The sequence below is a fragment of the Chanos chanos genome, chromosome 5, assembly GCF_902362185.1.
Source record: "Chanos chanos chromosome 5, fChaCha1.1, whole genome shotgun sequence".
Taxonomy (NCBI): Eukaryota; Metazoa; Chordata; class Actinopteri; order Gonorynchiformes; family Chanidae; genus Chanos; species Chanos chanos.
In genome coordinates this window covers 24,731,264-24,750,675 of record NC_044499.1, presented here as the reverse complement: position 1 = coordinate 24,750,675, position 19,412 = coordinate 24,731,264, and the positions used below count along the sequence as shown (strand labels likewise).

General features: G+C 41.3%; 2 protein-coding genes across 2 annotated transcripts in view; both read left to right on the top strand.

The window, feature by feature from the left end:
* Positions 1 to 3,163: 3,163 nt before the first annotated feature.
* dusp22b (dual specificity phosphatase 22b) lies at positions 3,164 to 10,917 on the top strand. The gene is made up of 7 exons (XM_030775791.1): positions 3,164 to 3,184; positions 4,274 to 4,307; positions 4,408 to 4,490; positions 7,132 to 7,181; positions 8,452 to 8,526; positions 9,994 to 10,165; positions 10,669 to 10,917. The coding sequence occupies exons 1-7, from the start codon at positions 3,164 to 3,166 to the stop codon at positions 10,810 to 10,812; spliced, it is 579 nt and encodes a 192-aa protein (XP_030631651.1). The 3' UTR covers positions 10,813 to 10,917.
* Positions 10,918 to 13,163: 2,246 nt separating this feature from the next.
* The window catches only part of irf4a (interferon regulatory factor 4a), a 7,159-nt gene continuing 910 nt past the window's right edge, over positions 13,164 to 19,412 (top strand). The window contains exons 1-6 of the mRNA XM_030774040.1: positions 13,164 to 13,361; positions 13,684 to 13,870; positions 16,281 to 16,372; positions 16,612 to 16,771; positions 17,028 to 17,123; positions 17,475 to 17,864. Coding sequence (XP_030629900.1) covers positions 13,164 to 13,361; positions 13,684 to 13,870; positions 16,281 to 16,372; positions 16,612 to 16,771; positions 17,028 to 17,123; positions 17,475 to 17,864 — 1,123 coding nt within the window. The remainder of the gene's footprint in view (positions 13,362 to 13,683; positions 13,871 to 16,280; positions 16,373 to 16,611; positions 16,772 to 17,027; positions 17,124 to 17,474; positions 17,865 to 19,412) is intronic.

Below are 19,412 nucleotides of genomic sequence, written 5' to 3'. Positions count from 1 at the left end.
GACTTCCGTTTTTTTTTAGCTTCCTTCTTAGGAATACCTGAAATACACTTATCGACTTGCAATATGCAAGTACAATAATGTACAGGGTCAAGACCAGCAAGCCAGGCTTTCAATCTGTGGACTAGAAAGTGAATCAAACTCTTCACAAGCATTGTTACAACTGTTCTTAATTCGTAATGCTACGTAAACGTGAACATAAAAAGATACATAAACAAACCATTTTGACTTCAGAGGTCTGTACTACGAAGCGAGGTAACTGGGTTATCCAGGTGACTTCAAGAGAAATTTTGTGACATCGGGTGTAACTTCCAAATTAACCCGTACTACGAAAGGCAGGTAAATTTAACCCGAGGTATGCTGTCATGGCAATTTACACTGCGTCCCTAAATTGCTCCGAGCAGGTTAACTTCGTGGTTAACTCGGTGTTAGCCTATGTAAGCACCGCCCCTCCACCCACACAATCTTGCCGAGAAAGTGCCGGCACATTTGGAGGACCCAGTAGACATTGGCGCATGGATTGTGAGAGGCTCACGGATCCGCAAGGCGCGGGTGTTTAGAGATCGTCAAAGTCCTCTACCCGATGAGAATACTGTATGCCGTGCAGTTCGCAAGGCGGTACTTGTTGCAAGTAAACCGCTGGATGCATTTGTTGTGTTCCCTGGCCATTTAAGCGTTGTAAAGATCAAAGAGGCTTTTTTGCGATCGCTGGTAATTCACAGTATGAAAATACCTGGTCTATTTTTAATATGCATAGGTTGGGCCTATATACAGAGCACATTTTTTTCCATAGAAATCCCGAGGGTGATTGGTGCACCTGACTGTAGCCATATCCCCATTAGAGAGCCCATGGGAGAACATGAGGGGGATTATGTGAATAGGAAGCCATTTCACAGCATCAGTCTTCAGGTATTTGATCATATCATATTTGATTAGACATGCAGGCTAGCCTACATTATTTTTTTCCTAAAACTTCTACTTATATTCAAGACAATTAAAGACACATGAGGTGGTGATTTTCTTACAATGATAGTATGTTAAAATGGCCTGAAATCCTTTGTCAGATGACACGTAATCACCATTTAATGGTGACCAGTCTGGAGGCTAGGTGGTCTGGGTCGATGTGTGATTCACGTGTTTTTTGGGATTCCACTCTTGGTGAGACATTTGAACAAGGTGAGACAACCACCACCCTACATTTCACACATCATGCTGTATTGTGACAACTTCTTTCTATTGTTCAAAGGGCGTTTTGATGGCCTGCTGCTTGGGGCACAGAGACTACCTGTGTCTGCGTTACCTGATGACCCTCTATCCTGACCTACAAACAAGGACACAAATAAAATATGCCATCGCTCACAAAGGGTCAGGATAGAGATGATATTTGGGGTCATCAATGCATGCTTTGCTTGTACGCAAGACTTGCGGGTGTGTCAGGAGCAGGCATGTGAAGTGGTGGCAGCATTTGTGGTACTCCATAACATTGCCACTATTAGAAAAGAAAGAGCACCATGCCAACTGCCGATGCTACCAGATGAAGTGGACTCCGAACAGGAAGAGCCATCAGAGAAGCCAACCAATTTTTCAACCAATAAAAGACACGTGAAATTATTCTTTTTTGACTGATGTATTTATTTCTTGGTAGTCTCCCTTTCTAGAAATTAAAAGAAAAAAAAAAGTTGCAGATGGTAGAGACATATTGATCAAAGGGTGGTCAATGTATAGCAAAACTTTTTTGTCATGTTCCAGTTTAAGTTCTTTTTTATTTGTAGCATTTTTTCTGTTGCTTTGTTTGCTGGGAGAATGAAGCAGGGTTCTCTGTTAGGAGGTTTACTACTTACTCTGAGTTAACTTAACCAGAGGTTACCTTTACCTCGCTTCGTAGTACAGGCCCCAGCACTCAGGCCTCTGAGCTATTGTTGAATATATTACAAAGCTCCACTAACTAACAACACCATTACATTAGCACTTTCAAGAGACAATGTGTTAGTCAATGGAAATTTCCATTGTGCCAAGGTATTGGGGTTTGTTAGACCAGTTGAGCCTAGTTGTTTCCAGTTGAAGTAAATAGCAGACAACACCAGTTACATCCTATTGATTTCAACTGGGTGGAACTGGTGAAGCAGCCACTGCCCATAGTTCCATTGGTCTAAATGGGTTTTAAATGGTTTCAAGTGGTATTCTTAACTGGGCAAACCATTAGAATCTGAAAACGCACCTGGAACCAGTTAAAACCAGCATTGACCATTTGAGACCAGTTCATTCCAATAGACTAGCTACTGGATTTTCAATTGGAATTTCAACTAGGGAATGGCAAAAGTCACTGCCATTCTGCCTGCTGTAGGACCGTAATTGACCAGTTAAATTGAATGGGGCATTCCAGAAAGCAGGTTTAGTGAAAACTCAGAGTTAGTTAACTCAGAGCAAGTAGTTAACCTTCTAATAGAAGAGCCCTATGGCTTTGTTTTGCTAGGAGAATGAAGCCATTGGGCTCTTCTGTTTGGAGGTTTACTACTTACTCTGAGTTTTCACTCAACCCACTTTCTGGAATACCCCCCTGGTCTGTTTGGGAAAGCCTGATTTTTCCACCTTGTTCAGTTTGAAGAACCTTATTTGCTTACTCCCACTCAGTAGATCATGATCTATCTACAAACAGGACGTTTCAAACGAATCACAGAAGGATATTGAAACTTGCAAATTAGGTTTAGTTGGGCGCATTTATCTTGTTGACTCATGTATTTCCATGTGTACTAAAAAAAATCAAAGTAAATGTTTAGGCAGAGATAACGTGAACGCTATTCGCTGTATTTCGTTAAAGGCCAAGTTACCACATTTTCACATTCTGGCTCATTAAAACGCTTCCATCCCTTGAAAGAAATTGTCTAAGTAATTTCTGGTGATAAATACCGGTTCAAAGGCGTGAAGTATGCCTTTAAGCCTATTCGATACTTGCCCTTTAACAGCAGCAAACCGAAGTTGGAACTGAACAAACTACATATCCCAGAGTGCGTGCGTGTGTAGTCGTACAGAACGGCACAGCGCAGAGTCAGAAGTCTAGTTGCCTCGGAGCAGTGATACTCGCTGCAATATTCTGCCGGACTACACTAACACACACACGAAAAAAGGATCTGCGGCGTATGACAGCAATAAAATCAATTTCTTTAGAATGGGAAACGGAATAAATAAGGTAGTTACATGTGTATGACTCATATTTTCCCCTCTTCCTTCCTGTGCAGACAAAGTTTATGCATGCAACATGTCTGTGAGCATGCCCACTGCTCCCCGGAATATTAAAAGAACATCATAACGACCTGCTTGCGAATTGGTGCTAAGTAACACATGATTTCTAGTTCGTTACTAAGTAACGCACGATTTGTACCTACAGTTCAGATTACTCCGGTTGGCGGGGGTGTACACTGTACTCTTAGCATCCACAGATCTTAATTTCTTTCTGATACAGAGAGGTTTTTAAACATCCAAATAATCCGACATATTTATCCCAGCAGCGATACATTAGGATAACACCCAGTGATTTTTTTCTTTCTTAAACTATGAAGGAACAGTTAGCATGCTATGCATTGTTGAGTGGAGCGTGATTTAATGCAGTTTAGTAAACTGTGCAAATTAAGTACATCGCGGCAAAAATAATAATCTGATAAAATAGTGTATTGTGAACGCGTGCCTCTGATTCGAGGGGGATCTTCGCCTAAATTATTATTAACCACCCTGTGGCACTAATCCGCGCTACCCTAAAGGTTACCGATCTGTCAAGTGGTTCTGCTGTGGGATAGGGACAGGCACAGGCACAGGCACAGGCACAGGCACATGAGATGAGCTCACACACTAAAAGTTTGTTTTATTGCCCGACTCTCAAAGCGTCATCCGAATTCACCTCAAAACGCAATCCAATGTAACTGGATAAAATTCTGGTTTCACTGGGTAGACAGTAACAGAACGTAGTACGGCCTGAGACTCTTTTCTGGTTGAAATGCCAAGTGTCAGCTGCGAGTTACCGTGCAGATCCGATAACACATTATTTGAGGCCTCGCTGTTTTTAGCTTAGGTTTCCTTTCTGCCATTACTTCGAAAGACTCATAGAATGGTAGGGTACAGACGTCACCGTTAACTTAATTTGAGTATTTCGCATAGTTAGAGTCAGAGTTTTAGCAAAAGTCTAGTGTTGAGCCGTCTCTAAACACTCTGAATGTGTTGTTTTGTTCTCACTTTAAAAGTGCACAGAAAGAAAAGAACTTAAATGCTTATGTTTGTGTCTCAGGTCCTGCCAGATTTGTACTTGGGAAATTTCAAAGGCAAGTGAAATAAAATAGAACAGTTATTCTATGATTTGTAAATCTTACATTGACACGATGTGAAGCTAACATGTGGAAAACAAACTTCTCTTTTTCTCAGATGCTAGAGACAGAGAGCAACTAGCAAGACACAATATTACTCACATCCTGTCTATCCACGACAGTGCAGCTCCCATCCTACAGGTAACATGCAGGCCTCATACTCTTATGGACTGGATATTCAAATTGCTTATAACATATAACACATAAACCACTGCAGTCCTGTCTTCCTCTGTACAAAACTTGATGACTGTGAAAGAAAAGGCCTGAGTAATCAGAAAATGCTTAAAAATAACCTTGATTTAGGCAGTCCTTCTCCAATAAAGAGAAAATATGAAATCTAGATGGTATATTGACTTTCTGAAATGACATTTCTTTTAATATGTTCAAATAACAGAGCTGGTTTTGTCAGGGGTGAGTGTTTTCTTTTTCTTCTTTTTTCCCCATCATTCGCTTTCTTTTACTTTTTAAGGCACATTTTCAAATACCGCTCACTCACTCACTCACTCATTCACACACACACATACACAACCACACAAATAACAGTCTCTCTGTTCATGGATTAGTGATACAGAGAAGTGTTCCAGTGGACACTATTGAGTGAAATACTTAAGTGAGTGGAGTCATTATGTCATTATGTTGCCATGGTGAGAGAGCAGTCAGCTGGAATCTCTCAGTAATATCATTAGGTTTCTTGCTCAGCTTTACTCATTCACAGTTGCTCATTCACACTGACTCTGCTAACAATAATTGGACACAGCATTCCAGTAAGAGCAAAAAGAAAAAAGACAAAAATAAAAATAAGATCCCATGTTGTCCAATATTACCTTTTTTCCTTGACATCCTGTTTTGTTTTTGGGTTTTTTTTGGTCATTTGTTACTCAGACACGATTGCTCTTATTCCTTCACATTTTAGCTCATATAATGTTATTCCCAAACCTCAAATAGACTTCCAGGTATTAAGAAATACTACATTTCATTCATAAACAAACTTTTTATTTGGCAGGGTAAAAAACACACCATTACCACTCATTTGTGTGTGTGCCTTGGCATTGAGCATGTTGTCCCTTTTCCCCCAGTAGCCAGCAGGGGGTGCAAAGCCTCCTTGCTTTAAGACTAAAGGAACTTGGTCGGTGTTACAACAGCAGCTCTCCCTTCTGTAATTAAACTGGAATCACAGTAATGACTCACTGACTAGCAAATGCAATGCAAAAGAATAAGAATAACAGGAATGACTCCTGAAAAAAGGGATTTTTAACATTGTTACTGCTTTCTTTGTAATGTCTTTCAGGAAGCATTTCTGGGTTCAAAGCTCCCAGCATTGTCTTCATATATGAGGATACAACATTAACATTAGTTGGAAGGCATTTACACTGCTCAGTGTTGATCTGTAACTGTTTACCTCTGTTTAGGTTGACACTAAGCTATTTCCCCACTGGCTGAAAATGAATAAAAAATGAAAAAGCACAGGTAGTTTATGGAATTTGTTACTCTGTATCTTTGAATATATCTTTCAATTATCAAGACATTCTAACACACACACACACACACACACACACACACACACACACACACAAACATGATTTAAATGTGTCCAAACTGTTGTCAGACATGTTAATCTCCAGTTGTTGGTACAAATGCTAAGACACTGACTTTTATTCAACAGAGACTGCACAATTTACATCTGTAGAAAAAGATTTTTTTGGCTGAAGTTCCCCTTCAATTAAGCATACAATCTCCTGAGAATTCATTTTATCAGACTTATACAAACACACACATACACACACACACACAGATCAGACTAACAGCTGATGACATCTCTGTTATCAGACCCAAAGCAGACCCCTCCTAAGGGGACAAACTACTCACACACACTAGATAAAAACAAGACTTAAATGTCATTGAGAGGCAGGGTGATGGTAAGACTGCTCTCTGTCTCTTTGTAAACACCTTTGATGTTTTTCTTTCTCTGCTGAACTACACTGCGTCACTGCACATCCATGTCTGCCTTTTACTATCAGACTGCAATGTTGAATTGATACTGAGGGCATTATGTGAGTGTGTGAGTGGACTAATATTGGGCATGGATATGTATTAGTTCTGACTTTGTGTCTTTTTTCTCTTCAGCACATTGAGTAAACATTGCTTGATAAATAGATTTTAAATTATAAAAACTGGCATTGACATAGAGTTCAAGAGATTTTAAGTATGTAATTTTGGTGAAACTGGTTCCATTTGATTCCATTCAAAGACTATTTACACTCTGATGTTGTCTTTGTGTTTCTAAAACCCAGTCTTCAGTAAGAAGGAATAAACAGGGCTTGTGCGCTGTTGACTTTTTTCTTTTTGTGCAGTTGTTATTTATTTACGTTACTTCATAATTCAGGACCTGATTCCATGCTGCTCTGTGGTGTTTGTGTGTTTGTCTGCCTGTGTTTGTGTGTGTGCGTGTGCGTGTGCGCGCGCGCGTGTGTATTTATGTGTGTGTGTGTGTGTCTGCATGTGCTGCACCACATGTAGAATGTGTCGAGCAGTGTGACAGTAACATAGAGACTTCATGAAAACTGTGTCTTTACTAAAATGAGTGGTGTCACAGGAGGCGAGTGATCTCACAAAACTACAAATCTACAAAAATTACAAATTCACATTAGTCCCAGGACTGTGTGTGTGTTTCTGTTTGCGTTTCTGCTTGTGTGTGTGTGTGTGTGTGTGTGTGTGTGTGTGTGCGGGTGTGCGCATGTGCGCGCGCATATGTCTTAACAGTCATATCTGTGTCTTCCCTTAGGAGATGACCTATCTGTGTATTCCTGCAGCAGATGTGCCCACACAAAACCTGTGAGTACTACAGTTTCCATCAAAATGGGCACAGACCCGTCATGCCCTTGGCTATCTGTGGGTGGCATCTGCTACACAAATACCAAGCGTCAGTGAATAAATCTCTTAGAATGAACAAAACGAATGACCAAGTTTTGTGATGTAGAGTTACCTGAATGTAATAGTTTTCCCTGGTCTTCTGTCGCTTGGTGTGATTTTATGTATACTTACACATACATCTCTTTCCCTAACCCTCTCTGTCACTCACTCACACACACATACAAGCGCGTGCACACACACACACACACACACACACACACACTTACATAAATAACCACAGAGGTGATCCACTCTCATAAACAGACGGTACAGAACAGAGATAAATCTGGTTATAAGTTTTGAGCTCTGTCATTTGTAAAGATGTGTTCTGTCCTGCAGAGATTTTGCAATGAGCTGGCCTACACAAGCTTTTCATACCACACCCCTTCATTGTTGATGCATGTCTGTGCGTGAACACATGTATATGCGTGTCAAAGAATATTTTAGACACACACACGCATACATGCAAAAGCGCACACACTTCCTCTTCTGGCCCCAAGGTTCAGGAAGGAAGTTGTGAGTGGTAAGCTGTTCTGCTCTGCCTTGTCTTTTTACCTCATCTCTATTTATACTCGTTCTGCTATCCCAGCTCCTTTCCATCACCCCACTGTCAACTCCCCTCAACCCGAAACTGACCTCCTCTAACCAAACTGGACACACCAACACACACACACATAACCACTTTACCATCCTGTCCCTCGTCCTGTCAGGGCCATGAATGTGTGTGAGGAAACAGACACTAACCCGCACCCACACTGCTAAAGCTACATCCTTCACTGTCAGTTAGGCTAGTTACCTACCTAATCATTTATGTGATCTTCTCATCTTTTAGAGGGACTCCGACGGACTGTGTGTCTGTGTGTGTGTGTGTGTGTGTGTGTGTATGTGTGTGTGTTTGCAAATCCAACTGATGTGGCTTTGCTCTGTATTATCTCTGAAAGATCATTAGCATTGTAGTCACTGTGTTATCACCACAAACTAACAAGAAAGATTGATAAACATAGTGAGTTCTGTGATGGATGATACTGTCATAGGTGAGTGTATTACAGTCCAAAGTTCCCCCCTTTTCTTAATTGTTATCAAACAAATGTATTCATGCTTTAGTTTCCAGTGGAAACATATTGCCCCGTCAAATGCTGTATATTCATCTGTCAGTGTATAGGACAACATGTAAGTTCTTCTTTCCTTTCAGGACTCAATACTTTAAGGAGAGCATTGTGTTCATGCATGAATCTCGACTCAAGGGAGAGGGCTGTCTGGTCCACTGGTGAGTCACTCCTGTCTCTGCCCAGCTTTTCATACACATTTGGAATCTCTTTCTCTCGTCTTCACTGTAGCCTATAGTGTGGGGCTGTTTGTTTGGCCATGCTGTTGATGTGGTCTCCCACCACAAGAGGAACAAAAGTTATTGTGTTCAGTGTGAATTACCAAGCATGAGTTTGCCTTAAAAAAAGACTGTGTGAAGATGCCGATAACAAGGTGTCAAAGCACACCTCTATTTTTGAACTTCCCAAAAAATGACAACAAACAATATAAAACAAAAAATGATTGTTTTATTTGAATGTTTTGCATATGAATGAGCAGCTTGCCATTGACTAGAGAAAGATCTCTGGATTTTTTAGAATTATCTCCAAATTACATATTGCAAATAGCATATTTATCTGTATTTGTTTCCTGTGTATTGTGTTTTTCTGTGTTTATTCAGAAAGATAATGGCCAAATAATGTTTGAGACTAAGAACGTATTTGTTCTGGGCTTCAGTCCAGTGGGCAGAATGAATGAATAAACTTGTAACGCAGCAGAGGGTTTGAGTCACTGCAATTTTTGATGTAACGTGAGGCAGTCACGAAGTGTGAATATCTACAGTCATATTCAACTGTGAGCATATTTCTCCCTAGATTTAAAAAAAAACTGATCTCCAGGAGCACAGAGGTGAGGGCTGTTCTGCTCCTGGTCCTGGAGCGCTGGGCAGAGCAGGTTTTAGTCAGTTGTGATGATAGCACTGTGAGGCTTTGTTACACAAACTGTTCAATCAACTTCAAGGAATTAAAAAAGAAAAAAACAGACCAAATTTGGATGTGAGGGCCAGGTTTGGATGGCTGACCACACAGACTGATGTTTAAAAGAGTTAAGAGAACGGGGTCTAATAAATAGAGCTAGTCCTCTAACATTTGATCTCTAGCAACAAGCTATGAGTCAGCATGGCTGCAAAGGTGAAGACGCCAATCAGGACAAAGAATAGAACCCGTCTGTTTAATAATGAACAGACAGGCTGTGAAAGTGTTTCTGTTAGCCTGATGTCATGTTTTGATTTGTTGGTTTGCTTTGGTTAAAAAAAAAGGAAGTATTGCTGATGAAGCAGACTGATTTGGAGATAAATGGAATTATTTTCTGTCATTTCTGTGAATTGTCATGTTTGCCTTATTAGTGTAGTTGTTCCACAACAATAGGTATTTGGAAAACATTAGTCTGTGGAGTTTTTCTGTCTTGTGCTTTTGGAGCGTATCCTGAGGTATAATGGAGAGTGGAGAGAATATAAACAGCAGCCGTAAATTTGGTTTCAAGAAAACTGGGTTAGTTCGGACAATTCTAATAGGCAAACTCTAACAGGCAACTCTAGTGTAAGGTGCCTATTAAGGGAATGATAAACTCGATGCATGTGAAGTGAAAAATCACCTTTGAGTGTGTTAGAGAGGTAATCCGCAGTGTCTTTGGGCCTGTTTTGTGGCTGTAGCCTCGCAGGGGTGTCACGCAGCGTGACTCTGGTGACGGCGTACATCATGACTGTGACGGGTTTGGGCTGGCAGGAGGCACTGGCTGCCATCAGGGTGGCTCGCCCCTGCGCCGGCCCCAATGCGGGCTTCCAGAGACAGCTCCAGGAGTTTGAGACTAATGAGGCCCAACAGGTGAGACTCCACTGAGATATAGCTAAAATCACTTTTTTTCTGATTTTTCTCTAGTTTTCAGTAAAAGTCTATGTAATGTTGTGCTATGTACTGTATTCAAGCGTTGGTAAGATCCGTGGAAAGTTCCACTGGATTGAGTTTGATTTTCCTTGCTTGCCTTTCTCCTCATATCCTTGGTTTCATGTTTCTTGTTATGTGCCATAGTTTGTAATAATGTGAAGATTAGCATTATAAAATAAGCATAATCTATGTGCTTAACACAGAACACAGATCTCAGCTCACCTGGTCTTTGAGCCATGTGTGATAATGCCTGTATAATTACATATTACAGAAATGTCTTTGACAGCTTTGCTAATATCGTATCAGCCAATCAGCAGTCATCTGCCAAGCAGCAGTCTCTGTTTTTTGATCAGGACAGAACAGGATGATAAAACAGCCTGGTACAGCAGTCCATGCTCTCTGCGTTAACACGTTTGCCTGCTTTCTCATCTGAATCTCTAAAGTACAGAGAATGGCTGTGGGACAAATACAGGGAGTGTCCTTTCAATGATAAAGAGCACATACGCAACCTGCTTGCACAAAGACCCCCCCCAGGTCTGCCACAGGAGGGGGAGAACGGCCTTCCCTCAGGGGCACCGGACACCTGAGGGAAAATGTGGTATTCTGCAGTTATTCTGGGTCATTCTGTGATGCATCCTGTCGTTCCACACTGGGATGGAAATAGAAGAAGAACGATTACCTGTGAACTGTCTATTCCATATTTACAACTCATGGTTTGTGTTTTATTGGCATAGCACTGTTCTTTAGTACACTGTGTGTGTGTGTGTGTGTGTGTGTGTGTATGTAAATATGCCTTGTTCTTTTTTATGAATGTGTTTTGAAAACTGTTACATACATACTGTTTTATTTCTGCTCTTGGACCGAATTGTAGTTCTTAAATTGTATAATAATGAATTAAACATGTTTGAAGAATTTGTTACCGTACTAAGCCTCAATTCCTTTTTTGAATCCACCCTTATTATCATTGTGACCAGACAGTCCCATTACCTAGGCAAAAGCAAAGGGCCTGGTGGGTATTGTGTCCACTAATGGCCAGAAGCAATATTTTATTACAAGAAGTACTGTTGTGTGGTCAATAATAGCATTTAATTCAGGGGTGTGTGTGTGTGTGTGTGGGGGGGGGGGGGGTTAATTTCTTAATTGTGGTGGACTAACAATGCTGATATCACATGGCCCGGTATGCACCAACCAGGCCCAGTATCTTTGACACCCTTCTGACACCTAGCCGTTCAGCATACATGACAATAAACAGAAAAATGACTGGACAGAGCTGGAGTGTAAAATACTGGCCAGCCCTTAACCAGCTCGTTTCACTGGGATTTTCCGCGTGGTATGTCCCCCTGCTTGTGTCCTTCCTGTGCTGATGGCATGCAAGAGATGCCATGCATAACGTTACTATGAAAACAACACGATGGTCCCGCACACTTGCCCAAGGCAGTGCAACAAACAATTCAGACACATGGCATAAAAACAGAAAAGAGCAAATGAGAGGTTTTAATTTTCTAATGTTCTGCTCAAATCTGATCGCTACCGTGTGTACTATGGATAATTAGTCTACCTCAGAACTTTAAAGCAAAACAAAACAAACAACAAAAAAACAGACTCTGACAGTGGCGCAACGGTGGCACAGAGAAACAGACTAATTTTAGGGCACACTTTTAAGTACTTGCGTTAATATGCCGATGTGCGAAGCGATAACGATTATTTACGCACAGTTGATTTTTTCCGCTTTCTATTTGATACACACATTGATCAAGTTTCAGAGCTACCTTAATTCATGGTCTTTGTTCACCACAAGGTGGCAATGACTTCAATACGACAAGTACACTTGTACCGTTAAGTATGTACGAGAGGTAGGCATTTAGACTCTTGAGCTGATTGATATGAACACTGGTGTTCCTGATGAATTAAACCGACTGAATATGATTTTATTGTTAGATTAAAATGAATTAAATCAAGGAACATACATCCTCTTAACACGACTCGATAACTTGTACCAGACAGGCAGATTTGGTTTTCCGCTTCTGTGAGAAAATACCTACGTTGTTTTTGAAAAACAAAATAATTCGGTGAAAGAAAAGACATCGGAAAGGATGGCTATGATGACGATTTTAGGGAGATTCTTGTATCAGTTTATCCGCAGGTAATTGTTCCACCGCCTGTGCGAGCACCTAGATGTACCGCTCGCAGGGATTTCCCGTATTGGATGTTTACTGCGGGTTTGTGCCCGATACGTTTCAGAGAACTCGAGCTTAATGATGAACGGACGTTGTCTTGTGTAGAAGACAGGTTCCACGTACAGTGACAGCTCAGCTCCACCCATTAACGACGTATCAAGATATACCATTATTTAAGAATTGGGACACCATCCTCCGGGGCTGTATAGAAGGTGACAACCTTATCGAAAGTCTTCCAGTTCAGACGGCATTCGCAGAGGTAAGAAGGGCACTATAGAACTCACGTCGACATACTAAGATGTACAGTAGGTAGCTGAAGCAGCATGATGCGGGTATCTAAAACCTAACACTGAAGCCTTAACATAGTTAATTAACATAGCGAATTTGTCTCTGTGGGTCAAGAAGGTTTATGTGAGCAGATTAAAGTGCTAATATGTCAATAAGAGTAAAGTCGACCCTGGACTTAAACAGCTAGATAAAATTATTTTTATTTGAAAAAGGAAGTTTGTGTGATAAAGGGAAGACAAAAGCCTATTTTGTGCATGCTTTTAATAACACCTTTCTGTCGTCACATTTCGTGCATGTTTCCTGCTTAAAGCTAAACTTTTAAAACATGTATTTATTTATTTTCTGGTATTGGCATGCAGTATTTATAGTATTCATACTCATAACCTCAGTTTAACCCCGCACGCCATGTAATTGCATGAACCCATTAATGCACCTGTCAAAAACCATGTTCGCCTGCATGCGTCCTAACAGAGATGAACTTAGATGGGGACTGCAGCATGTCAGTCAGTTGTGGCAATGGCAAACTCAGACAGTGGCTGATCGATCAGATTGACAGTGGGGAGTATCCCGGCTTGGTTTGGGAGAATGACGAGAAAACCATTTTCAGGATACCGTGGAAACACGCGGGCAAGCAGGACTATAATCGCGAGGAGGATGCCGCGCTATTTAAGGTGGGTGGGGTATGCTGGTATTGAATTAGCCAAACGATTGAATTACTGTTAGGAATTATTATTATTATTATTATTATTATTATTATTATTATTATATTTCGCATGTCTTCTGTATGGCAACATCGCAACAGAAATACTACTAGACAGATTTCCTTTAATACTGAAATTGGAGTATCTGTATATAACAGTACATAGTGCCTGCATACAGCTATCCGCAGCTGTAACTTGGCTACGTGTCAGAGCTTGGAGAAACTGTTGTTGGAAAAGTAGAGGTGACAGGTATGTTCCGTACACTCATTTAAACCTTGACTCCTGATGGCAGGCTTGGGCACTGTTCAAAGGGAAATACAGAGAGGGCGTTGATAAACCAGACCCCCCAACATGGAAGACAAGACTACGCTGTGCCCTCAACAAAAGCAATGACTTTGATGAATTGGTGGAAAGGAGCCAGCTGGACATATCGGATCCCTACAAAGTATACCGCATCATACCAGAAGGTGCAAAAAGAGGTGGGTACAACCATGAACCTTTTGCCTCTGTAAAACCACCTCTCTCCCTTCATTAACATCAATGGAATTTATAGCTGGACAAGACTGTACTCCAGTTTTGTACAAGACCATGTTTTCATGTCTATCCAAAGTCAAAGACATGCTACTGAGCACACATTTTGACTATGATCTGGTTTAGTTGTCCTGACAACTTAAAAATATGTCACAGACATAATTCAATGATCTGCACGATAGGAATACCCTTGGTTTGAGTTTTTGAGGGAGGTCCACAAATTTACAACAAGCTGTCAAACAATTTAAGGACCCTGAGCTCTGTTACCTGCATCAAAATTACCATTTGAACCTCTGTTACACATCTGCTAAAAAAAAAGAAGTTTATTTTAAGTGTGAACTATTTGAGTGGGTCTTTTAGTGAACTGAATACTAAAGCAGCATGATTAACATGCCATGCTGAGCAAAGGTGAACGCTTTGCTACTTGTCGCATTGAAGTTGGAGTGTTTTTTTTTTCGGTGTAGTGTAGCTTGCTGTTGCAGGAAGCTCAGAGGAAGCCAGCCCATGTGTTAAAAGCCCTCATGCTTTTTTTAGAGGGCTTCGGTTACCCAGCGCACAGCACACAGCAGAGCAGTCTCCCCCCCACCCCCCTCTGAGTCTTGCATAACCCCAGTTGCTGTGATCTAGGGGTGAGGAGACCTCTGCAAGTTGTCCTGTGAGGTCATGAGCAGTGAAGAGTGAGGACTGGTTTACTGAATTTAAAGAATGCTTGAGCAATCCTCCTTTGGGTACCTGGTATCCCCACAAAAACGTTTGCTTTCAAGTGTCGCTCCACCACCCCTATTTTAGAAGGTCTAAATGTGATAGATTTCCACGGTAAATTTTCAAGTTCCTTAGTTAAAAGATGTTGTCTGAAAGTTGAGAATTCAACTGAATGCAGTCCAAGGGTCAAATTAAGCAGTATTAGCTGTAAAGTCTTTGTTCATTTGTTCTTTTTTGAATAGTTATCCTTGTAACATGTTCAGTTGTGTACTGGCAATAGTCTTTGATTGCTGTAGGGTATTTACTGCAAATAAGCGCTTACACAGCTCTATTAATAACGTCACCCGAAATAAAAGTGACATTATCAACACTGCTGTTCATGTGTATGCTATTTCAGTAAATGTCATGGTTTTAGCAAGCAAGGAAAAAAATGATCTTGAAGCACTAAAACTGCTATCAGATTAAAGCATTCACGGGGCTAAATTAAAATACATTTTTATCATAAGTGAAGACATTGACCATTGTGAGTTGTTCTTGAGAGTATATTCTCCAGTATAGCCTTGACTACAGTGAAACACAGCATGTGGTGAATGAAACGACTGGATCCTCAGAAGAATCTGGGGATCTTTGACATCTTTGCTATTTGTATGGCCAGATCTTATGGACTTTGTTGACTTGCAAGGGAGATGACTGCTTTTTTAGGGCCAATTGTTTTTATGCATTTAAAAACACACTGAAAACTCTGGCAATGATTTCAGCCAATGAATTAATTCCAAGGATCCACTTAAAACTGAAACAGGAATGACTGACCCTTTTTTGGTGGAAGTTACTCAAACTTCAGTGAAACTGTTCATAGTTGTGTCCACTAATATAAAAAATCTCATAGGTGCAGACAGGTGAACATGGAAGAATATGCAGTAACCATATACCACACTAAATGAGCATGACATCAGACACAATAGATTTCAAATGAGTCATAGATTAACTGAAGTGAAAAATCAGACAGGAAGTAGTTTGGCTTGGATTTCATTGTGAATACTCATTTGCCATATGTGTGTTGTCTTTACTGACCAACAAACTCATGTAAACGTGAACCTGTTTTGGTGTGACTTTAGGTGCCAAGGCAAACTCATGTAAACGTGAACCTGTTTTGGTGTGAATTAGGTGCCAAGACAAACTCATATAAATGTGAACCTGTTTTGGTGTGGCTTTAGGTGCCAAGGCAAACTCATGTAAACGTGAACCTGTTTTGGTGTGAATTAGGTGCCAAGACAAACTCATATAAATGTGAACCTGTTTTGGTGTGGCTTAGGTGCCAAGACAAACTCATATAAATGTGAACCTGTTTTGGTGTGGCTTTAGGTGCCAAGGCAAACTCATGTAAACGTGAACCTGTTTTGGTGTGAATTAGGTGCCAAGACAAACTCATATAAATGTGAACCTGTTTTGGTGTGGCTTAGGTGCCAAGACAAACTCATATAAATGTGAACCTGTTTTGGTGTGGCTTAGGTGCCAAGGCAAACTCATGTAAATGTGAACCTGTTTTGGTGTGAATTAGGTGCCAAGGCAAACTCATGTAAATGTGAACCTGTTTTGGTGTGGCTTAGGTGCCAAGGCAAACTCATGTAAACGTGAACCTGTTTTGGTGTGAATTAGGTGCCAAGGCAAACAATGTGGAGGAGAACATGGCACACGTGAGCTCCTCTGTCTACTCCATGCATTCTCCATACTCATCTCTACAGCCTCAGGTAACCATCACTGTGGCCTTTAGTCATTGACAAACAAACAAACAAACAAACAAACAGACAACAGACAAACAGACAAACAGACAAACAGACAAACAAACAAACAAACAAACAAATAAACAAAAGGTAAAATATTAGCACATGTGCTCCTCTTATGTTATTAAACCACTGACTTCTCCATCAAGACTCACAAACATGGCTCTGATATCTACTGCCCCCTGTTGGCCGCGTTTGGCCCACAGATGCCCAGCTACGTGTTGCCCCCTGAGAGGCGGGACTGGAGGGACTATGGGCAGGAGCAGAACCACCATCCCCAGCCCTCACACGCGGACCTCCAGTACGGCCAGTGCCCTTACCCTCCCCCACGCTCCCTGCCCTGGCATGCGCCACCCTGTGATAATGGTAAGAGCCTAGAGAGATAGTGCAGTCTGTTAGAAGTTGTGTGTACGGTCATAGAAGCTTTATTCCCAGATGAGAGGCAGGATAGAATGCTGTGACAGGAGGACTCTGTTTACCTTTATCAGGTGTATTTTATTCTTCCAACATCAGCCTCAGAGTCAGTTGAATGAAGTGCTGATGTGTTGTGTTTAGTGCTTATTCAGCATATGTCCATTAATCTGCTTTGTCATTTGTTCTGATGGACTTGTGCCATTTGCAGGTTACCAGATATCTGGAACATTCTGCACCTACTCACCCACGGAGCCCCATGCCACAGCAGTGGATCCCAACATGAGATCAGCTGATCCCATATCTGGTATAAACATCAACAAGAACATAAAGCACGCATATACATGAATATATGTAGTTACTTTAATACTGACTCAAAACATTCACTCTGTGCTCGATGGAAATGGCTATTGAGTATTGTGGCGCTTAATAAGATGGGTAGGTAAAGAAGGAAAAGATATAATCCTCTGAGATAGTTCAAAATATTCATGTAGGAACAACAATAGTTCAGAATATTCATGTAGGAACAACAATAGTTCAGAATATTCATGTAGGAACAACAATAAAAAGACACACACAAGTACTGAAATTTACCTCCATCTCAACCTTCTTCTTATCTCTTTCCTCTTCTTTTCCTTCCCTCCTTCCCTCTGCCCAGACTGCCGTCTGCACGTGTCACTGTTCTACCGGGATTCTCTCGTGAAGGAGGTGACCACAACCAGTCCAGAGGGCTGCCGCATCTCCTCTGCTCCGTCCTCGCCTCCATCGCCCTCCTCCCCATGCTCAGACGAAAGGCTTTACGGAGGAGCGGAGCCCGTACTCTTCCCCTTCCCTTACCCCCAATCCCAGAGGAGGGGGGCGGAGAAACTGCCCAACATTCTGGAGCGTGGTGTGCTGTTGTGGCTGCTAGCGGACGGTCTGTATGCCAAACGGCTGTGCCAAGGTCGCGTGTACTGGGAAGGCCCGCTGGCTCCGTACTCCGACAAGCCCAACAAACTGGAGAAGGAGCAGACCTGCAAGCTCTTTGACACCCAACAGTTCCTCTCAGGTGAGTTTAGAACGGAGCTCTAATGAGAATGGGGCAGGAGATTGCTGTGATGAAGATGAGTTTGTAATGATGATGAACAGGACAGTGTTGTTTTGCTGAGGGTGGTGTTGATGACAATGATGACGATGATGATGAAGGATGTTGATAGAAAGGGGAAGGATGAAGGTGTTCAGATGATCAAGATGCTGGGCCAGAACACATGGTTTTACTGTGTTCTGTTCTGTAAACATGGCATTGAAATGATGTAAACTATGTATAGTGACCTATAAACTATGAATAAACTATGGTAACCTATAAACTATGGTATAAACTAGGTGTGGTAGTGTCACAAGTTGATAAACCAAAGCTTGCAATCATACAGAATATCTTAGTATTCTACTTTACAGGAGAATTTAAAGGGAATTCTATGAGTCTTAGCAATCTTAATGTCTTACCGAGTAAGCGTGTGTGTATGTAGTGGTGTAGTTATAAAGAGAAGTGCTTCATGATGGAGAGTAACTGCGCCCTGGCTTAGTCCCTGTGATTACATGGTCAAATCAGTTTACTTCCCCTCAGGTATAACACAAGGAAAATGAGGAACCTTCCTGTACTTACAGAAATAATGTACATTGGTGTAGTTTAGTTTTATTTTTTAAATGAGCAAAAGAAAGGAGATTTTATTCATTTTATTTAGTGATTGCTTTATTATTGTTAGATTGATGGATCAAACTGAAAGGTAGACATGGGGTCTGGCAGGTGACAGACCTGTTGGTTGGGATGACTGTTGTGTTCATTTGAGTACACGCTGATCACCATGGCAACTGTGGAGATGATGGTGGTGATGATGATGATGATGATGATATGAGTTTGGCCTTATGATTATGAGTAATAGGATGTCCCTCTGCATTGTTTTCTGAATTAAAATTACATGCCCTTATAAAGATTTACTCGTTTATCACTTTCCATTTGAATCCTTATATCATTTTAAAAGGCACAAAAATTAAGGTTTTTTTCTATTTGGCACACCTGCATACATGTTTTGAACGTTGTGCATGGCCTCTTGGTATGGGTTAGTCCCATCCCCAGGCTGCGGAGATATTGGCTGAAAGCCCTGTCATTTACTGAAAGCTGAGGCTATTGGTGGAGTTTACGGGGTCCTCCCCCTCATTCACCTGCCTGTGGCTCACCACACATCCCGGCCACAAATGCTTGACTAACGACATCACATGCCTCACTCATGTTTAACATTGAGGACTTTCCGCCAAATCTCCTATCAAAGTTTCCTTCACCTCCTCTCTAGAGAACACACACCCACAAATGGCCTTTGATTTCTGAAAGCCATGTTAATGCAGTGAATTTGGTTAATTTGGGTAATGTATTACTCAGTGTGGAGACATGTGGTCTGTGATAAGGTCTGTGCTCGTCATGTCAGTTTACATGTGTGTGTTTGATGTGAAAGACCATTAGCAGTGTGTACAGTGTACCTGTGTGTTGTCTCCATCTTTCACACTGTTAATAATTGTAGTGCCCCTAAGGATGCAATATTATTCATCATCAAAAACTGTATGA